General features: G+C 52.1%; 1 protein-coding gene across 1 annotated transcript in view; it reads left to right on the forward strand.

Moving 5' to 3' along the window:
• GRK5 (G protein-coupled receptor kinase 5) overlaps window positions 1-20,631 on the forward strand; it is a 228,158-nt gene that overhangs the window by 167,859 nt on the left and 39,668 nt on the right. The window contains exon 4 of the mRNA XM_040254849.1: window positions 5,260-5,337. Coding sequence (XP_040110783.1) covers window positions 5,260-5,337 — 78 coding nt within the window. The remainder of the gene's footprint in view (window positions 1-5,259; window positions 5,338-20,631) is intronic.

A 20,631-nucleotide genomic window follows, 5' to 3' on the forward strand; every position in this document is an offset into this window, starting at 1 on the left:
ACACAGACACACACAGAGACACATATACACACACAGAGACACATAGACACACACACACAGACACACACACAGACACATACACATGGACAGACACACATATACAACAGCCACAAACACACACACAGACACATACACACACAGACACATACACACACAGACACACACACACGCTGTGAGAGTAGGTTCCAGAGGTGCTCATGTCCCTGGTTCTGTTGCTCTGGGCCAGGCTGCATTTCCATTTTCCCCACAAGTTGGTTGTTCACCCCATCCTCGGAGCTCAGGAACCCAGAGATTCTAGCTGCGCCTGACTCAGGCTAGGTTGAGGTTCTTTCTACTTAGAATTGACAGAGTAACAGGGAGAGCCCTGTGGGGAGTGAGGACAGGAGAAGAATGCCGGGGGCTGGGGGCGGAGGAGGAGCGGTGAAGGGGCGGCGGAGAGCCGCTGAGGGCTGAGCTCCCGGGAGAGTGACGGGTGGGCAGGAGGCAGGAGCACAGGCCCTCTGCCTCGGGACTCAGACGCGTCAGCCAACCACCCCCCCATCCCACCCCCACCCCAGGAGAGGGCCAGAGCCCTTTCCTCTAACTTTTCTGAGTTCACCCCTGTCAAGATGTGTCGCTCAAGCTTGGTGGCTATGGTGCCACCCCTCCTTGGGGTCCCTCCTATCGCCCTCAGTTGGTACCCCACGTAGCCAGGGGTCCGCTCCCCCTTCCCTTCTTTCTCTGAGCCCGCCCCAGTGACCCTGGGCCAGGGAGCCCTTCCTGACCCAGGCCCGCCAGGGCTCCTCACACGACAGCCAGAGATCTGCGAAGGCTCTGCCTGCCCAGGGGGACACAGGCTGTGAGGCTGAGCAGGCCCATCCGACCCTGGGACCCTGGTGCAGGGACACTCCTGTTTGTAGAGCTTCTTCATTCTAGCTGGGCGGATGAAAAGCAGCAGGCGATGCCAGCCTTCTGAAGGATTTTTCAAGCATCAGGGAGGGACTTGGCCAGAGATGGATGGCTTGCTCACGTGTGAATGAAATAGGGTTTAATGAAGTGCGGTTGTCGGAGTCCTGGCCTACATATGCAGATATGTCCGAGCCTTCGCCGCCTCCAGCTCTGCAGGGACAGGGGCCCATACGGGAAGGAGTGGGAGAAGGCAGCTGCAGGAGCCTGGGCGCCCGGCAGGGAGGGAACTGGCAGGGAGCTCCCCATCCTCACTCTCCTCTGTCCCGAAGCGGGGTGGGCAGTGACTCCAGAGGGGCAGACGGAAACCCCTGGCCCCCAGGGTTGGCACCGGCAAGATGCCAAGGCCGGTGTGGGAGGAGCCGGGTGTTTCTCCAGAGAGGGCCACGGGGAGCAGCCTTGCCAGCTGGGCGCGTCACTTGTCCCTGCCGCGAAGACTCTGGAAAAGCTGACCACATCGGTAATTACAGAAGCCGGAGGTGGCGAGACCTCAAAGCCTCTCTGACTTCATCTTCCTGCCAGGGCAGGAGAAGGGCTCCCGAGAGGAGGGGGATGACATCTCGCCGAGAGGAATTCTGCTCAGAATCCTCTCTGTAAAAACCAGCGCCGGCTTCTGTGAGAACGTGGAAGGGCCCCTTGTACCGGTTTGCAATCTTCATGTTTTTTTAAAAACTCATCTGAGAGAAATGTGTTTAATAGAGGACATATTTTCATTAGCATTTTCTGAGATGGATGATGCAATTAGAGCCCGCCAAGAGAATGAAATATTGGCTTTATAAACTAGGATGTACACAGATGTTTATACCCTTTTGGCAGGCACAGATATATAAATAATTCTTTTCGCCTTGAACTCAATGTCGTATTTTGCGCTTTGTGTTACAGCATCTCCTCCCCAAAGCCCATTCCTGTGTTTGGCATAAATCACCGTGCGGAGAGAAGGCTCATTAAATGCCTCCCTCGGTTGGCACCATGGATGTATCTGGGGAAGAGAAGTGTTCTCCGAGTGGATTGGCAAGGAGCTCTTTGGCACTCTGGCCGTTAGGGCTGAGCCCAGGGCAGGAGAATGTTTCAAGTGGGCAACACAGCAGAGAGGACAGTGTGTGTCCCCTTTTGGGGGGGTAGGGTGGGGAGAAGCCCACCCGCCCTCTCGTTGGAGGGAACTCTTATGGATGGACGTCACAGGTCCTCCTGGTATGTCGTTTACCTCTCTGTTCACTGAAGTCACTGTCTGCCATTTCCAATTGTAAAATTCTAGGCTGTTGGCCCAACCCAACTTGTTTTATTTATTTTTAATTGGAGGGTAATTGCCTTACAATGTTGTGTTGGTTTCTGCCGTAGCTCCGCACACATCAGCCATAGGCATACATGTGTCGCCTCCCTCTGGAACCGCCCTCCCGCCTCCCACCCCATCCCACCTCTCTGAGGTCGTCACAGAGCACTGGCCAACCCGAGTTCTTATTTGCTGCTTCTGTTTTCTGGCTGCAGCTGATTTCGGCAGCTTTTGCCCACCACCTGGGCAAGGGTGCTCCTGCGGGAGCAGATTCCCGGTGGTCCCCGCCTCCGGCCCGTATGATCGCTCTGAGTGCTGCCCGACCGGGGTGTTTTTCTCCGTAGGTGGCCTCTCAGGACGGGTCCCCCAGGAGCCCCTCTCGGGGGTCACTGTGGAGACATGGCCTGTCACTCCAGGTGACTTAATCGGTGCAGAAAGCCCAGTTGGAAGCCTTCTGTTGGTTTTCTGCCTCCCAACACAAATGCTGTTCAGGTGGTGGTGACCTGACATGGACTCTCAAAGAAAGGCCTTTTGATCCCAGGCTGGGGAGGCCTGTCCCGGCGTGCTCCCGGCTGCCTCCCTGTGGAACCCTGGCGCCCAGCTGCCCGGCCGGGCCTCTGCTGGGAGGCAGCTGACCTGAAAGTGTTGTTATTTTTTTTAACGTGGGTTTTAGTACCCAGAGCAATAATATTTTCAGCTGGCTATTGAGGCTGATTAGTGAGCTTCAGGCCTCCGTTTGGTTAAATAGAGCCGCCTTCGCAGAGGTATTTTGGGACGGTGCAAATCCAGGGTTCTGCATGGGATTGAGTTACCCCCCAAAAGGTAGGCGGCCATTTGCCTGTGGCCTGCGCCCTGCAAAGCAGTCTGGGTAAATTCCCACAGAGCCAGACCACCAGGCAGGGTTCCCAGGGCAGCTGGACACTGGAAGCATCTCTCTGCCCCCCTGGAAGATAGGTGGGCAGTTGTGTTCTAGAACCCTCTGCCCTGGAGAGGTGCAGCTCCAGCCCAGGAGGGTCTTCCTGGCTGGACTGGTGAGAAACCGGACTCTAGACACTGAGTTGAGAGTCTGCTTTGAACCAGCAGGGGGTGGGGGTGTAGCTGGGGGTGAGTATTGGGGTTTAACTCCACAATGAGGTGGCTGGAAAAGGAGTTTCAGACCCTCTGTGCTGATGTCACTTCCTGTCTCTTTGGAAATAGCTGCACTTTTGGATGGAGGCTGACAAATCCTTGGGTGGCAGATTTTCAACTAGTTACAAACAATTTGCAATTAGTTCCCTTGTTGAAATGAGAAAGGCAAGCTCACCAGGCTTTTCATTAAGTCGAGGCAGCCTTTTATCCTCTTGACAAGTGGGTCAAGTGCCTGTGAAGGAGCCTCACTTGGGGTCAGGGAAAATAAAATGGTCCATCTTTTGAAGTCTCACTTCTTTCTATAGAGCCCGAGTCCCACTGGCATGGTCAGCGATCCGGGTCCTAAATTCCTTGGTGTTTTTGTAAAAGGTGTCCAGGCTTGGAGGTCCATGTCCCAGCCCTGCTGCTTCCCCACCATTGACCCTGGGCAACTCTGCTAAACCCCCTGCTCTTTGTATGTGAATGAAGAGGTGTGATTGCAACCCTGCCTTCTGTGTCACTGTGCTCTGTCACTTCAGTTCAGTTCAGTCGCTCAGTCGTGTCCGACTCCTTGCGACCCCATGAATTTGCAGCACGCCAGGCCTCCCTGTCCATCACCAACTCCTGGAGTTCACTCAGACTCATGTCCATAGAGTCAGTGATGCCATCCAGCCATCTCATCCTCTGTCGTCCCCTTTTCCTCCTGCCCCCAATCCCTCCCAGCATCAGGATCTTTTCCAATGAGTCAACTCTTCGCATGAGGTGGCCAAAGTACTGGAGTTTCAGCTTTAGCATCAGTCCTTCCAAAGAAATCCCAGGGCTGATCTCCTTCAGAATGGACTGGTTGATCTCCTTGCAGTCCAAGGGACTCTCAAGAGTCTTCTCCAACACCGCAGTTCAAAAGCATCAAATCTTCAGCGCTCAGCTTTCTTCACAGTCCAACTCTCACATCCATACATGACCACTGGAAAAACCATAGCCTTGACTAGACAGACCTTAGTCTGCAAAGTAATGTCTCTGCCTTTGAATATGCTATCTAGGTTGCTCATAACTTTCCTTCCCAGGAGTAAGCGTCTTTTAATTTCACGGCTACAGTTGCTTAGTCGTGTCCAGCTCTTTGTGACCCTATGGACTGTAGCCCACCAGGCTACTCTGTCCATGGAATTCTCCAGACAAGAATACTGAAGTGGATTATCATTCCCTTCTCCAGGGGATCTTCCTGACCCAGGGATCAAACCCGTGTCTCCTGCATCAGCAGGCAGGTTCTTTACCACCATATCACTACATGGGCTCAAATAAGGTTCATATAAGCACATATGAAGAATCTCTATGTGTTCCCTTCTCTTACAAAGTGCAGTAATTGCAAGAGTGGTAAATACAGCAGCTGCTAATTGAGTATTTATTATGTGCCTGGCTTTGTCTTATTCTCTCTGCACAGTTGCCCTACACGTAGGCGCTTTTTCCATCTGCATTGTATGGAGGTTGAAGAAACTGTCCAAGGTCATGCAGCATGTAAAGTCTGAGTGACCTCAGGCAGCCTCTTGAGGGCCTTCCAGTTTGCTGGCTCTAGTTAACTTCTAGCAGCTTCCTTTGATTTTCCTAAGCTTGTGGTTCTCCCCACCAGCTGCCTGGATGCCTGACCCCATCACCAAAGGGTCTGACTCTGTGGATGTGGGGCGGGATCCAAGCACCAGCGTTGGCTCCCCAATGACTCTAGTGTGCTGCCGCTGTTCTGAGCACGTGTCCACAGTGGAGCAGAGCCGGCTGGACTGGACACCAGGGCCCCTCCCTTCTCTGGGCCTCACTCCCCGTCCTGCTAAAGAAGGAGTTTGGTCACGTGACCTCCAGGGTGTCTTCTCCAGGGGCCTCTAAGATTCTACAATTGTAAGAAGCTCATGAGCAAATCTATTATTATTCTTTTCCTTCTTCTGTTTTAGGCAGAATATGAAATTACTCCAGATGAAAAACTGGGAGAAAAAGGGAAGGAAATTATGACCAAGTACCTCACCCCAAAGGTAAGAGGCTGCCCAAACCCCACAGCAGGAGGAGTGGGAAGCCTTATCCAGGAATATGGGCCCCCAATTCTGTGCCAGGCCAGTGGGGAGCACCCAGCCAGGGGTGCCATTGGTCTCCAAATTCAGAATTTTTATCCTCTTCAGAAGTACCCAAGCCTGGCAGGGCCAAGGCAGGTGGTCCAGGCCAGAGCAGGCCTGCAATGGGGAGGCTTGGTTCTTGGGGGCCCAGTCCCCTCCAGGGGCACTCTTGCTGCCCTTTGCCCATGCCCAGGTGTTTGTGGTGGGACAGGTGAAGGCTCAACCGAGGCAAGGGTCAGAGTACCAGAAGAAAGGGCTTGGCAGGTGTGGGTCTGAGAGGTTGGTGTGACAGGAAGGGCCCAGGAGTGTTTAGGAGGAGGGCCTGGCTGAAGCTGAGTGGGCAGAGGTAACATTGGCTGAACACAGAGCAGAGTGCTGAGTATTCCGAAGTGCTCTGGGGTATGCTGAAGGGCGAGGGGCCACCCTGACCTCCCCTGGGGCGTGGGGCCACCCCCATGGCCTGTGCGCACTCATGGTGGCCCTGATGCTGGAGGCGGTGAATCAGGGCTGCCGCAGCCACTCAGGATTCAACTTCCGGTCAGAAGACAGAGGTAGGACTATGAACAGAAGGAATCCAGGTCACACAGCAGCTCCTCCTGTGACAGTGAGCGGCTGAACCCCTGCCCTCCCCTGCATCTGCTTGTGAAGGCATTCACAAGGGGGTTAAACCCACAGTAGCTCCTTCCGAGTTTACAACCCGGCCTCCTCCCCTCCCTGCACTTATGGACAGTTTCTGCACAGTTTTATACATTTTATCCACATGGCATGGAAATCCCTTGAGGAGGAGGTTAAGCCGCACCTCGTTGTTCTCAGCAGGGGTCCCAGGAGTCCTTGGCAGTTCTGGTCCCACCTCAAGCCTCGCTGCCCCCTGGTGATGTTAGGGAGGTCCCAAGGGCCCATGCATGTGATGCGGGCCCCTTGGGCTGCACTGAGCCCTTGCCTGGAGCAGCTGTGCTGGCCTGCCGGCCACTGGCCCAGCCCCACCCCGAGGCTGTCCCCTGTGGCACTTCCTCCTGCTTCTGCTGAGCCAGCGCCCCTGTTACTTCCCTCTGCTGTTTCTCTGCTTCCGTCGTAATCCTACACGCCTCTTAACGGAATGGCAGGCCACCCCAGGGCCTTTGCACTTTTCAGAAGCAAGAGGATTCATGTTCATCAGCTCTTTCAGACGCTGGACAGGGCTGGCTCGCTCTGCGTAAGGCATGGCCCTGGGCACACCCAACTGCCTGCTCCATCTGCAGGGACAGACCTGGGGACCCAGCTCACTACACAAACTGCATCCAGATGCTTAGACAGCAGTACAGAGAGTGTCTGCACTTCACCTCACCAGTGACCCCTACCCCACCCCCAGTGACCCCCCCTACCCTACCCCCACATCTGCTGGTCTGGCTGGGATCTGTGCTGAGGATGAGGTGGTTCCTTGGCCGGCCTTGCCGGCTCCTTCAGCCCATCCTAGGGCTGCTGCAGGGGGTCACTTCCCTCTCTCCCCACTGGCCAGCCTTGACCAGAAGCCTCTGCTCTTGGACCCCGGTCTGGGCCCCCCAGACCTCGCTGCCCCTGCTGAGTGCTGCCTGTGTCTCCTGGAGGGATGGGGCCCAGCCTCCCCCTCAGCTCAGAAGGTTTTACAAGTGCTCAGAGCTTGCCAACATTTTTTCCTTAAGTACTCCTCAATTTTGGAAATTTAAACCACACCATATGTTATGGCCCAGGGGCCTGGGGAGGTGGTCCAAGTGGTCCGGGGGTTGACTGTTTTCCTATAATAAATTTTGCGCTGCCGGCCAGGTCCTTCCTGCAGTCACTCTAGCAGGAGCCTCTGTTCCTTCTCAGGGCTACAGATGCCCCGGCAGCTGGGAGAGGAGCCATGTGGCTGAAGCCCCAGCTCTGAGGCCTCCGAATGATCCCCAGGAAGGACCCTTGTCCCCAAATCCAGATAGTCTTTACCTCACTCTCCTCCTCAAGGTGCAACTTGTGTCTCGGCTCCAAGCATCATTTTCCAAAGGGTAGACAGGGCTTTCCTGGTGGCTCAGCAGTAAAGAATCCTCCTGCCAATGCAGGAGACACGCAGCCAATCCCTAGGTTGGGCAGATGCCCTGGAGGAGGGCATGGCAACCCACTGCAGGATTCTCATCTGGAGAATCCCATGGGCCGAGGAGCCTGGCCGGCTACAGTCCATGGGGTCTCAGAATTGGACATGACTCAGCAACTAAACAACGGACACTGATCATTGGAGAGGATCTGTGGAAAAAACCCGACTATCACCGACTCGATGGACATGAGTTTGAGTAGGGAGGCCTGGCATGCTGCAGTCCATGGGGTTGCGAAGAGTCAGACACGACTGAGCGACTGAATTGAACTGTGAAAAAAACACCTCTGTGGTCAGTTACTTGTGGATATGACTTTTCACCGCATCTCTCCCTTGTAAAGATTTACCCGGTATGTGAGCACATTAAAGGCTCTTGAGAAGTCCTAAGGTAAAGAAACCAGCTCAACTGATAACAAAGCATTTCCCAGACTCCACCCCCGCCCTAATTTCACATCCTGCTGAATACATCTGGGGCTACAGAACGCCTCCAGGGGTCTTCACGACCTGGCTTCCAGCTTTCACTCCCAGATCCCCCAGGCTGGGAGCTCCAGCCGCCACCTCCCCAGTCTCATCTTGATATGCCTACCTGGTCGCCTTTGTCTGAACTGTCCCCCGCACGACCTCCAACCTGGAAGGCGCTCCCCCGACTCTTACCTTTCTCCTTCTGTGTCTGCTCCATCGCACAGAGCCTCCTCTGCCCCTGGACAGAAGCCGTCACTCCCACCTGCTGCTCGGTTGTGCTTCTGCAGGTCCCTGGGGTTGATGCTTCCACAGCCCCAGAGGCTGGGTTCTGGGGAGCCCCCTCCTTACAGAGGAGGGTGACAGCACATCACCAGATGGGCCGAGTGCGGTCTGACAAGAGCAGCGGTGGACAGCACACAGGGAAATGAGGAGGGCCAGGGGGACGCTGTCCTGGGCCAGCCCGGGCAAGCCAGGAAGGCTTCTGAAAGTTGATGCAGCTGAACCAAAGTCTCACGTGCTGATGAGGAAGCCAGGTACAAATGAAAAGAAAGGAGAGGGGCCTTTCCTGTGCAAAGGTCCGGAGCAGGGGCTCTCACCTGGGGAGGGGGGCGGCTGGCAGAGTCTGGAGATCTTTTTGATTGACATGAATGGGGAATGTGCTCCTAGCATCTGATACACATGGTTCAGAGATGCAGCTGAACGTCCTGCAATGCACAGGATGGCCCCCCACCTAAGAATTATCTGGGCGCGAAATGTCAGTAGCGTTGAGGGTGAGAGGCCTTCGTGCATAGAGGGGAATGGATGTGTGTTGGCAGGGAGGTCAGTGTTACAGAAGTGTCTCTCCCCAACCCCTAAGCTGAAAATGTCTACTGGCAGGCTTATTTCTAGTAGGAGGACAGGGACCTTCTGGGAGGCAGGGCCTGGAAAACCATGGTGGGGCACGACTCATTGGAAAAGACTTTGATGCTGGGAGGGATTGGGGGCAGGAGGAGAAGGGGACGACAGAGGATGAGATGGCTGGATGGCATCACGGACTCGATGGACGTGAGTCTGAGAACTCCGGGAGTTGGTGATGGACAGGGAGGCCTAGCGTGCTGCGATTCACGGGGTTGCAAAGAGTTGGACACGACTGAGCGACTGAACTGAACTGAACTAAGGGCAGTGGGGAGCCCCAAGGGCTCTGAAGGCCATGCGCAGCCCAGGTTGGTCTCTCTGCCCCTCGTGTAGCGGAGGAAGGGGAGGAGGAGGACTGAAGGCGGGAGGCCATCCTGGGAGCTGCTGCCCTCTCTGTGGAAATCAAGAGACACCAGGGCCATGGGGAATGTCAGGTGGAAGGAGCTCTCGGGGTGTGACAGGTGTGGGAAGTCAGCAGAGAGGGCAAGGGGAGTCCGTGCTTCCCACCTTGAGTCACTGAGTGGGTACAGGTGCCCCCAGGAAGGGCAGGGTGCTCAGGATGGTAGCCGGGCTGTTAGCTCTCCGGGCAGAGAGGATGGCATCTGTTCTGTGTGTCCCCTCTACCCTCCCCCCACCCCACCCCCACAGCGCTGGACACATGGTTGTCATTCATTGTGAGTTGGTTTGAATGAGACAGGAGGGGGCCCAGGAAGCTTCCCCCCATGAGCCTCTCCCTTCTGCCCACTCAGATCTCTTTCTGGGAAGCTGACACTGAGCTGGCTCGTGTCCCCCAGAGTCTGACAGGGGGTGTTTGCTGGGAGTCTGGCTGGCACATCCCTGCTCAAAGTCAGAACTCATTCCCGGAGCTGAAATCTCTCTCTCTCCAAACCCTGACTTGAAGGCGTCCGTCCCAGGGACTAAGTCCACTCATTGGATGCTGTACAGAATCCTGCGTCAGTTGCCCACATGTGGCCAGCTTTGCTCTGGGGGCAGTTAGAGGACACCAGCCTGGGGTGGGCTTTGGGATGGGCCGAACGCTATTGAGATCTGACTCAAAGGCAGCAGAGTGCTTACGCGGAGGCGAGTTTTAGAACCAGGTAGACCTGCGTTGGAAGCTAGGCGTGGTCTCTTTTAGCTGAGCAGCCTTGGGAAAGTTCCTTAACCTCCTGGAACCTCAGGCTGCTCCTCTGTCAAATGGACCGGGTAGCCCTGAGGGTCATAAATACCAGCCAGGACAAAGCCTAGGAGCTGGTACGCACAAGACCCTCCCTTGGTGGTGCCTCTCCTCTGACTTTCCCCGTCCTGGTCTGTGTTTTTCAAAATCAGGCCATTGAATGATGAAATCATTTAGACAGGAACTCCAGCTGTGGAGCTGTGAGAGGCCAAGAAGGGGTCCAGAGGGCCCCCAGCCTCAGGGGACTGGCCAGAGAGGCTGGACTCCTTCAAATGCAATGCCTTAGTCAGGATGATTAATGCTAGTCACCACAACAAACAAACCCCAAATCTCAGGGGCTTCACACACCAAAAACTTCTATTTCATGCACACTCTGACCGGGTCTCTGCTGGGTAAAGACTAGGGGGCCTGGCTGCTTTTGTGTGTCCATCACCAAAAGGGAAGGGACAAATGAGGGAAGCACATGAGCTTTAAATGCCTTGGTCCCCATGTGACACTTTATTGTCTCTCCCTAACCCCTAAGCTGAAAACGTCTATTGGCAGGCTTATTTCTAGTGCTGGTGAGGCAGTCATGAGCATGGCGTGGTCCATAGATATTCTTAGGCTTGTCAGCTCAGAGGAGCTGCCCAGAGCTGGTCGAATCAGACGTGTTTGGGGCTCTGCAGAGATCCAGGCAGCTCACCTTTCAGGCCCCTACAGATCAGAGGTGATACCTGTAGCAGATGTTAAGGCGGCAGGGTTGCTCTGAGCTGGGGGTAGACCAGGAAGTACTCCTAATTATAATAATAAGTAATAGTAAGTGATCCTGAAAAGAGTATTACACAGCATTCATCACTATAGACAGCATTTAAAACATGCTATTTTATGGAGACTTCCCTGCCAGTCCAGCAGTTAAGACCCTGTGCTTCCAATCCAGGGGTTGAGGGTTCAATCCCTGGTTGGGGAATTAGATTCCACATGCTGTGTGGCATGGCCGAAAATTAAAAATAAAAAAAAATAGAAACAGAAAATAAAATACTAGCTTATGGAGATATAATTCACACATCACAAAATTCACCCTTTTAAATACACAGGTCAGTGGTTTTTAAAATTTTTGCACAATTGTGCAACTATCACTACTATCTGATTTCAGGACATTTATCTCTCCCAACAAAAACTCCATTCCCATTAGCAAAAGCTCCCTATTTCCCTTTCCTCCCACTCCAGGCAACTGCTAATCTACTTCCTGTCTCTGTGGATTTGCCTATTCGGGACATTTCATATAATTAAGTTCGTGTAATATATGGACTTTTGTGTCTGACTTCTTTCAAGGTTTCATCCATGTTGTAGCGGGTATCAGTATTTCTCATTTCTTTTTATGGCTGGATAGATAATATTCCATTATGGATAAGGCCCATTTTATTTATCTCCTCATCAATTGACAGACACTTGGGACATTTCTACTTTGGAGCTATTATGAATCACGCTGCTATGACCTTCCATGCACAAGTTTTTGCATGAACGTGTATTGTCATTTCTCTTAGGTATATACTTAGGAGTGGATTGCTGGGTCACACGGTGACTTGATATTTGATCAGTTGAGGAATGACTAGGCTCTTTCCAAAGTGACTGCACCAGCTGACATTGCCACCAGCAGCTTATGAAGGTGCCCATCTCTCCACATCCTCTCCAGCACTTGGTATTTTCTGTTTTGCTTTGTTTTTGTAATAATTCTAGTGGGTGTGAAGTGGTATCTCATTGTGGTTAGATTTGCATTTTCCTCATGACTAATGATGAAGAAGGCGATGGCAACCCACTCCAGTGTTCTTGCCTGGAGAATCCCAGGGACGGCGGAGCCTGGTGGACTGCCGTCTTTGGGGTCGCACAGAGTCGGGCACGACTGAAGCGACTTAGCAGCAGCAGCAGCAGCAGCATGACTAATGAGCACCTTTTCATGTGCTTATCGGCCGTTCCTATATCATCTTTGGAGACAAGTCTATTCAAATCCTTTGCCCATTTTTAAATTGGGTTGTTCATCTTATTAATGTTGAATCCTAAGAGTTCTTTTTATGTTCTAGGTACGAGTCCTTTATCAGATGATTTGCAAATATTTTCTCTCATTCTGTGGGTTGTCTTTTTTACTTTCTTGCTGGTGGCCTTTGAAACATGAAGAGTTTTCATTTGATGACATTCAGATTCATTTTTCTTACTTGCTTTTAAATGAAATTGTTTTCATGTTGTCTTATCTGTCCTTGTGAAAAAGGCCTGTTTTCTTTTAATAATTTTATTCATTTTTGGCTGTGCTGTTTTTGTTGCTGTGCAGACTTTTTCTCTCGTTACGGTGTGCGGGCTTCTCATTGCGGTGACTTCTCTTACAGAGCGCAGGCTTTAGGGAGCGCAGGCTTCGGTAGTTCAGATGCTTCAGTAGTTGAAGTTCAATAGTTGCAGCTCCCAGGCTCTAGAGCACAGGCTCAAAAGTTGTGGCACATAGGCTTGGTTGTTCTGCAGGATGTGCTATCTTCCCAGATTAGGAACTGAACCCGTGTCTCCTGCATTGGCAGGTGGATTCTTTACCGCCAAGCTACCTGGGAAGCCCAGGCCTCAGTTTTTCGAGGATTAGGGTGTATATGGAGAAACATTAGGCCCATAAGCCTCTCAGAGCCCATTGCCTGTTATGAAGAACAGGACCAGGTCTGGTCCTTCACCTGCACTCCAGCCCTGCTCCGGGTCGACATGACGCTATTCTTTAGGCCCTCTGGGCACAGCAGTGCAGCCACCTGCTCTTGGATCTTTCTAGCAACTCCCTGAGATGGGTATTAGTGTAACCACTGTACAGACCAGGCACCTGAGGTTTGAGAGAGGTTGGTTTAGAATAGCAGAGGCAGGGCTTAGAAAGAACTCCTTAGGATCCTGCTTCGGCAATGCTTCTTGTAGAACATTTTGCTCTAGTTCATTTTAATTAGGCCCATGAGCAACTGTGCCAGGGCTCCACCCCAGTCACTAAGGCCAGGCAGGTGGCACTCAGTTTCAATGTGGTTTTGCTAGAAAGTATCCATGGATTCCAAGGGAAACTCAGACCTGGCAGAGGGTCCTATGGAAAGGACCCTGCGTGGGCTTCTTCCGACAAATGAAGTGGGCAGGTGGGCTGGGACAGGCTTCTGACGCAAACCAGCTTGGCATCCTCTATGGGATGCTGGGAAAGCCCCGGAGCAGGCGGTGCTTAGAGGGCATTTCTTGCAGGAGGTCCGCTGGCAAGGCCCACAGATGCAGGCCTCTTTGTCTCTGTGAACAATGATAGGCTAAGCAGGGCAGTTTGTTCTTGTTAGGGGGGAAATTACCCATCAGCCTGAGTTGCTGCACAAAAGAAATCTATTCCTAGTGCTTGTTTGGCTCTCCGGAAAACACCCACCTTTTATAAAGTAAGGAGCTTAAATGAAAGGAAATAATAATCACTCCAAGTTCCTCTTTCTCTGGCCCCCCTGCTCACAGCCTCACTTAACTGGCGCCTCCTCCTACCCCATCCAGGCAGCGGCATGGGATCCCAGCTAGTGCAAGCAGGCTGGCTTCCTGGTAGGGGACAGCTCCTCGGCCTCTGGGGCCGTCAGAGGCTTCAACCTTTATCCTTAGGGGCACATGGAACCCCGTTCTGCCACTTTCCAGCTGGGCATCCTTGGAGCCCCAGTTTCCCCATTTGAGTATGGGGATGATAGCAGTGGCGCTCAAGTGGGCTCCTTTGTCTTTAAATCAATTCATCTTTTAACTTAAATGTTTCAAAAGGAAACTTGGTATCTGGAATTGCCTGGAAAACCAGTATTGATTTGTTGTACATAAAGATAACAGGAAAATTTGACATTACATCCTAGATGGATGCTATTTTGCTCATCTAAGGCTCTGAGCCTCCTTTCTCTTTGTTTTGAAGGGAAAGTAGTGAGTATTAGAGACAAGTTAGCAAGATAGCAAGTATCATCACACTGAGACTTTCTTCTTGATGATGGAAAACTTGAAGGAAAACTGAAAGGGGAATACTTTTTTCACTGAGTGATTCAATGTTATTTAATTGTGTCCTTGCACCTCCAGGCTAAGATCATTTCATCACCTTTGGAAAATGCTGGGCTGTCTGCCTCCTAACTGCGATGCATTTGATAAATGCTGGCTTGTTGTTGCAAGAGATAGCATGACCTAAAGCAAAGGGCACTGGACTAGGAAAGGGGGTCACTCTTGAATCTCCCTTCCTGTAGTCTGGGGCCTCGAGGAGCTGGCTCAGAATTGGCCTAAGCATCTAACCAAAGCTTGGTCTCCAGGGCAACCAAGGCCATGGAATATGGGCAGGTTTGGCTAAAGCCTCCCTTCCTAGTGCCTGCCATGTCTTCCATGGGGTTTGAGCTCTGAGCCCAGGCCTTGGAGCCAGCTTTTCGTCTCTGCTAAGATCACTTGACTCTTGTCTGCCTCTCAAGCACCCAGATCGGCATTTCCATCCTGTTGTCAGTGAATCTGGTCAGCTCAGGACTCACCTCTGCTTGAACCCCTCCTGGGCAGGGCCTGACTAGGTGGCCAGCTGCACCCTGGGTTTTCCCACTTCCTACCTTAGCACTGCAGAAAGCCTCAAGGGTGGAAGAAGATTGAGACGAAAACTTGAGAAAGGAACTTCCCGGGAATGGCTCTTACTGTGAGCCAATGTTCTTAGAGCTTTAAATAACTCACTTAATCCTCCATTTTAAAGGTGAGGAGATGAAGACACAGAGAGATTAAGTAACTCGCTCAAGGTCACACAGCTGGCATGAAGGAAGCCGAGACTTCCGACAGAGTCTATGCTCTTGACCCTTCCCTATCCTGCTCTCCTAAGAACCCAACCTGGCTCCCTGCCTTGGGCTCCACTCACACTTCCTCTTGATTGAAGAACTATTAGTGAGCAAGGAGCTAGGGCGCTGTTTTAAAGAGCATTACATTACAAGTTTCTGCAGCCCCCAGCACTACATTGCTCCCTACAGAGGGCCCCTGCTGCTGAGCCATGCTCAGAATGAAGGTCTGGGCCTCCAGGAGTCCTGGTGTGCTGGGAGATGACCCTTATAGCCCACTCTCAGGGACCATTCTGTCAGTTCACCCCAAACGGAAAGAGACGACACCGCCTAGAGTATGCTCCAGCTCCCGGGGATCTCAGAGGCCCCCCAGTCCAGGGCCTGGCCGCAGTTTCAGCTGTAGATTTCCTGATGCAAAGATGCGTGGATCTGCTGTGGTTGAGCAGGCCTTTGGCTCTCTTCTCCATCCTAGGCCCTGGCTTTTAGAAGAACACTTAGGACTCTTTGGAACCCAGTTTTTGAAAACTACTGGGCTAAGCCAGACTCCTCATTCCCTAGATGAGGGAACTGAGGCCCAAGAGGAGCCAGGTCCCTGAGGGTCATACAGCTGGAAGAGGAAACTGGAACATCCCTCACTGGGCTTCCCACTTGCCCGTGCTAGAAGGGTGGCACAGAGGCACGGAAAGGAAAGCTTCCTGGCTTTGTTTCCCACCTCCCACCCTAGCTGGCCTGCAGCAGAGCCTGAATTCCCGTGAGACTCTCATTCTTTGGATCAGTACTTGTCTAAATGCTGTGCAAAACTGAGAAGGCCACCGTTTAAGTATAGGTAGGTTCCCAGGTAGTGCTAGTGGTAAACAGCCTGCCCACCAGTGCAGGAGATGAAAGAGTTGTGGGTTCGATCCCTGGTTCAGGAAGACCCCCTGGAGGAGGGCACAGCAACCCACTCCAGTATTCTTGCCTGGAGTATCCCATGGACAGAGGAACCTGCTCGGCTACAGTCCTTAGGGTCACACGACTGAAGCGATTTAGCACAGCACAGCCCTTGAGGGTATCACTGAATGTAACCCTCTCACACTCCTTTACTAAGGGTGGATATTAATGAGGGAGGCGGGGCAAAGTAACATTATTTTATTTCTTTGAAAACCTTTTTTTCCAGATTTTTTTTAATGTACACTATTTTTAAAGTCTTTATTGAATTTGTTACAATATTACTTCTGTTTTATGCTTTGGTGTTTTGACCATGGGGCATGTCCAGCCAGGGATCGAACCCCCACCTTCTACACTGGTAGGCAATGTCTTAACCACTGGACCATCAGGGAAGCCCTAAATAACATTGTTTTAGCACTTACTGTATGCTGTGTGTTTTATACCTTTATCGCATGCTATCTTCATGACAGTCCTGGGTAGTAGACACAATTGTCCCTGTTTTACCTTGGAAAAAGGGCTTCATTAAGAGTAAAAGCTGGGAGAATTAAAAACAGGGACCGACACAGATACCTGTATGCAAATATCCATAACAGCGTTATTCACAATTGTTGAAAAGTAGAAACAAGCCGTGTCCATCAGTGGATGAATGGATAAGCAAAATGAGGTCTATCATACAATGGAATATTATTCAGCCATAAATAGGCATGAAGTCCTGATACCTGCTAGAGCATGAATGAATCTTGAAAACATTAGGCTAAGTGAAAGAAGAAGTGAAATGAAGGAGTGAAAGTCGCTCAGTCGTGTCCAACTCTTTGAGACCCCATGGACTATATGATCCATGGAATTCTCTAGGCCAGAATAGCCTAGAGTGCCTAGCCTTTCCTTTCTCCAGGGGATCTTCCCAACCCAGAGATCGAACCCAGGTCTCCTGCATTGCAGGCAGATTCTTTACCAGCTGAGCCACATGGGAAGCCCAAGTGAAAGAAATCAGACAAAAAGGACCACATTTGTATGATTCCACTTACATGAAATGCCCAGCATAGGCAAATTCATTGAGACAAAGAAAACTAAAGCTTACCAGAGATTCAGGGGAAGGGATGGGGAGTTATTGCTTAATGGGTATAGAGTTTTTGTTTGGGATGATAAGAAAATTTGAGAAAAGATGGTGGTAATAGTCAACATTATGACTGCAGTTAATGCCGCTGAATTGTCTATTTATAAATGGTTAAAATGGCAATCTCTCCATTATGTCTATTTGACCACAAGTAAAGAAAAAGAACAACAGAGAAAGAGTGATGATGAGATGTTACCCCAGTCTGTCTGATTCTAGAACCTGGTTGCTTTCCTTTCCACTGTGTCGTCTTATCAGAGGTTAACCAAAGGCACCTTCCGAGCTGCTTCATGAAGGAGCTAGTTGGGGTGGGGGTGGCAGGTGGGCTGAGGGCTGTGTGGATCGGCTGGACCCTCCTGTGCGTGATCCACTTCTTGATGCCCAGCCTTTATGCTGTGTCATTAGCATTTTCTCATGGCCCAGACTCTCTGCACAGCATTTTCAATGACTGTGTAATTGTCCCTCAGTTCAGTTGCTCAGTTGTGTCCAACTCTTTGCTACCCCATGAAGCACAGCATGCCAGGCCTCCCATCACCAACTCCTGGAGTCTACCCAAACTCATTGAGTCGGTGACGCCTTCCAACCATCTCATCCTCTGTCATCCCCTTCTCCTCCTGCCCCCAATCTTTCCCAGCATCAGGATCTTTTCAAATGAGTCAGCTGTTTGCATCAGATGGCCAAAGTATTGGAGTTTCAGCTTCAACATCAGTCCTTCCAGTGAACACCCAGGACTAATCTCCTTTAGGATGGACTGGTTGGATCCCTCAGATAGACATATTTATTTCTCCCCGCTAACTTCCCTGGAAAACACGCCCTCTCTGTCTTCAGCCTGACATCTCGGGGCTCCTCACAGCAGGCCAGGGCACGCCTGTCCAAGTTCCTCTTCCTTTCTTGTGACCTTCCAGGGCAGAACATGGGAGTCTCCTTTGATGCTGGTGGAGCCGGCTCTGCCTCTGAACCCCATTCCTGTGTGTGTGTGTGTGTGTGTGTGTGTGTGTGTGTGTGTGCGCGCGTGCTATTTCCTTCCCAGAATTCCTCTTTAGAGAGTGGCTGGATACAGTGAAGCCAGCCTCAGGCTTCCTGAGGACAACCTCCCCGCCCTCAGCACTGCCCTGGATGGGCAGACACTGGTCTCTGACCCTGGGTCTTGGGCAGAGAAATGACATCCTGGGGGTTTCAGTCGAGTTTCCCAGGATCTTGAAAGATGCCTGCCCTCCTTCACTCCCGAGCTGCCTGGAATGAAATCTTCATGGGAGAAATGTCTTCCTGGGCCAAGGTATTTGCAGCACAGCTTCGCACTGAAGCCGGTCTGGAGTCTGAACTGGAGGGTGACCTGAAAGATGGAACATTGGCTCACTGCCCTCGCCGCTCACACGCAAGGAATGAGAGACACCCCGGGTGTGAGCATTCTGCACCCCGGCCCAATCGGACCTGGGCCCTACTTGTGAATTACCTGCACGTGACCATCCTGACCCAGAGCGGAGTTGGCCGGATCCAAGCCCCTCGCCAGGAAAAAGCCTGCTTCTCTGGGTCCTGAGCGCCAGCCCTCAGCCTGTGTAAACACCGAGTCATCTCCCAATGCGAGCTCTGGGCCCGCAGTTCTTGACCAGGGATTATCAAGTTGACAGAGCCCGGCTGGCCTCTCGCTCCAACGTCCAGGCACATTTCGTTTTGTTAATTACCCGTTTTTGCTTTTGACGTAAAAAAGTCAAGGTCTGGGTCAGGGCCACTTGTGTGTTTTCCTTTCTTTCTCATTAAAGTTGCCCAGCTCTCAGGGCCTCTGGCTAAATTCTACCAGTGTTTAAAAACGCTCTCACTTCCTGACCTCTGAAAAATCCTTCATCCTGATTTCTGCGAAGCCACTTAAAAACAGCAAAGGATGTAAGGGACAACATGCTTTACATCCCAGTCTGCTTTTCCCTCCTTGGAGGGCGAGGGCTGTGTTTCACCACTTTGCTGACACAGAGAATGTGACCCTTTGTGACCTGGGGTGGCCAGGTCAGCGGAGGCACCCTCTGAAAGGGCTGGGACCCCATGCAGGGCGTACTTGTTCAGAGGACTTCCTGACCCAGTAGCCCTTCACCAGGGGAAGGTCTTTCTGCCATCTTAAATTTGTCCAGAAAAGTGTCGGTTTGGCCATGGGGTTAGGGTTGTGTGTGTACTAAGTCACTTCAGTCATGTTCGACTCTTTGCGACCCTATGGACTGTAGCCCGCCAGGCAAGAATACTGGAGTGGATTGCCATGCCCTTCTCCAGGGGATCTGCCTGACCCAGGGATCAGGCAGGTTCTTTACCACTAGCTCTACCTGGGAAGTGTTAGGGTTAGGGTCGGGATTCTTTCAGAGTGCTGGTCTTCTCATTGTCCGGCCACGTCCCCTTCATCCTCTGAACCTTGATAAGACCTCACCTTGGCCATGAGGTCACCTCTCTGAGCTCGTCCTTCTAGGGGCTGAGCGCCCACACCACACTTGGCCACCCCCACTCCCCACCAGCCTTGAACTCCTACCCATTAGCCAAGTGAGTCGGTTTATGAGGTCTTTGGGGTGCGGCTCATGACCTGGGCACAGAACAGACACTCAGGGAACCTGTTGTAACTGATGGATGGTGTCAGCTCAGACCCTTGCAGGAGAAACAGCGGGCTCCTTGCTTCCCGACTTGTATCTGCCACAGCACCGAGCACCTCTTATGTCTGCTCACAAAGGCAGCTCCTGTCCCCCCCCCCCCCAGTATCCTCCTGGCAGAGTAACCAGCTAAACCCAGGGTCAGCCCCGAATTGGTATGAGAGATCATTGCCCAAAGACTTAAGGAGATTGCCAGGGTGGCCACGTATTCTGTCTGCATCATAATGGAACCATGGGCCTTACAAAGGACACTGGGCTGCTTCCTACCACAGTGTCAGAGCGATGGCCTTCCTTACCTTCTCCAGCCACGAGAAGCCCCAGAGAGCCCTGTGAGGCCCTCTGGGTCTTTATCCAGAAAGATAAAGGCGCAGAGTGGCCGTCAGGCAGGAGGTGGATCCCTGGGTGCCCCTCTGGAGAAGTTTCCTTCAAGACTGAGTGCCGTCTGTCAGAGACAAAGGAAGATCCAGGTTTTGTGGCAGCTGAAGCTTAAATAACATTGAGGGAAAGTCTTCTTTAAGAAGACTTTAGGTACCAAACAGAACATTAGGTACCAAAGTGAGTACCTGAGAAGGAGAAAAGAAATCACAATGGACACCTACAGCCTTGGGGATTCGGTGCTTGTCACCTGAGACCTCCATTTCCCAGAAGTGCTTGTACAGACTTGCTTCCTCGCCCACGGGGAACACTTGGTTGCTCCCTGGACTGCAAGTAAAGGGCCCCAGAGCTTCAGCTCCCTCTGCTTCAGGGGAATTACTTCTGAATGGAGACCACGCCCCCCTAATGGTCAGCAGCAAGCCTCACCTCTCCTTAGAGCGTAAGAGAGGAGCTGTGAGACTTGTCATTCTCCCAGTGTCTACCCCAAGGACCTCCAGCCACCAGCTTCCTATCCAGCATGTGTCTCTGCCCTCGGGGGCTGCATCTGGCATGGTGCTCAGGCCACATGGTCCAGCAGCATCATTGCCCACATGGACATCCAGGGAGGAGCTCATGTCTGGACCGAGAGCCACAGGATGGAGTCGTCTGGCCTAGTCAGGCCCAGGAGCCATAGTCTCACAGCCCCTTTGCTCAAGAGCGCCTGGCTGGGCTGGTTCACTTTACCAACGACCAAGATAACCAAACTCTGCCTTTCCCATTGGTTCTGTTCTTGTCTGGGGCTCGTTGGTTTGTGCCTG

This window comes from Oryx dammah, unplaced genomic scaffold, assembly GCF_014754425.2.
Source record: "Oryx dammah isolate SB20612 unplaced genomic scaffold, SCBI_Odam_1.1 HiC_scaffold_14, whole genome shotgun sequence".
Lineage (NCBI taxonomy): Eukaryota > Metazoa > Chordata > Mammalia > Artiodactyla > Bovidae > Oryx > Oryx dammah.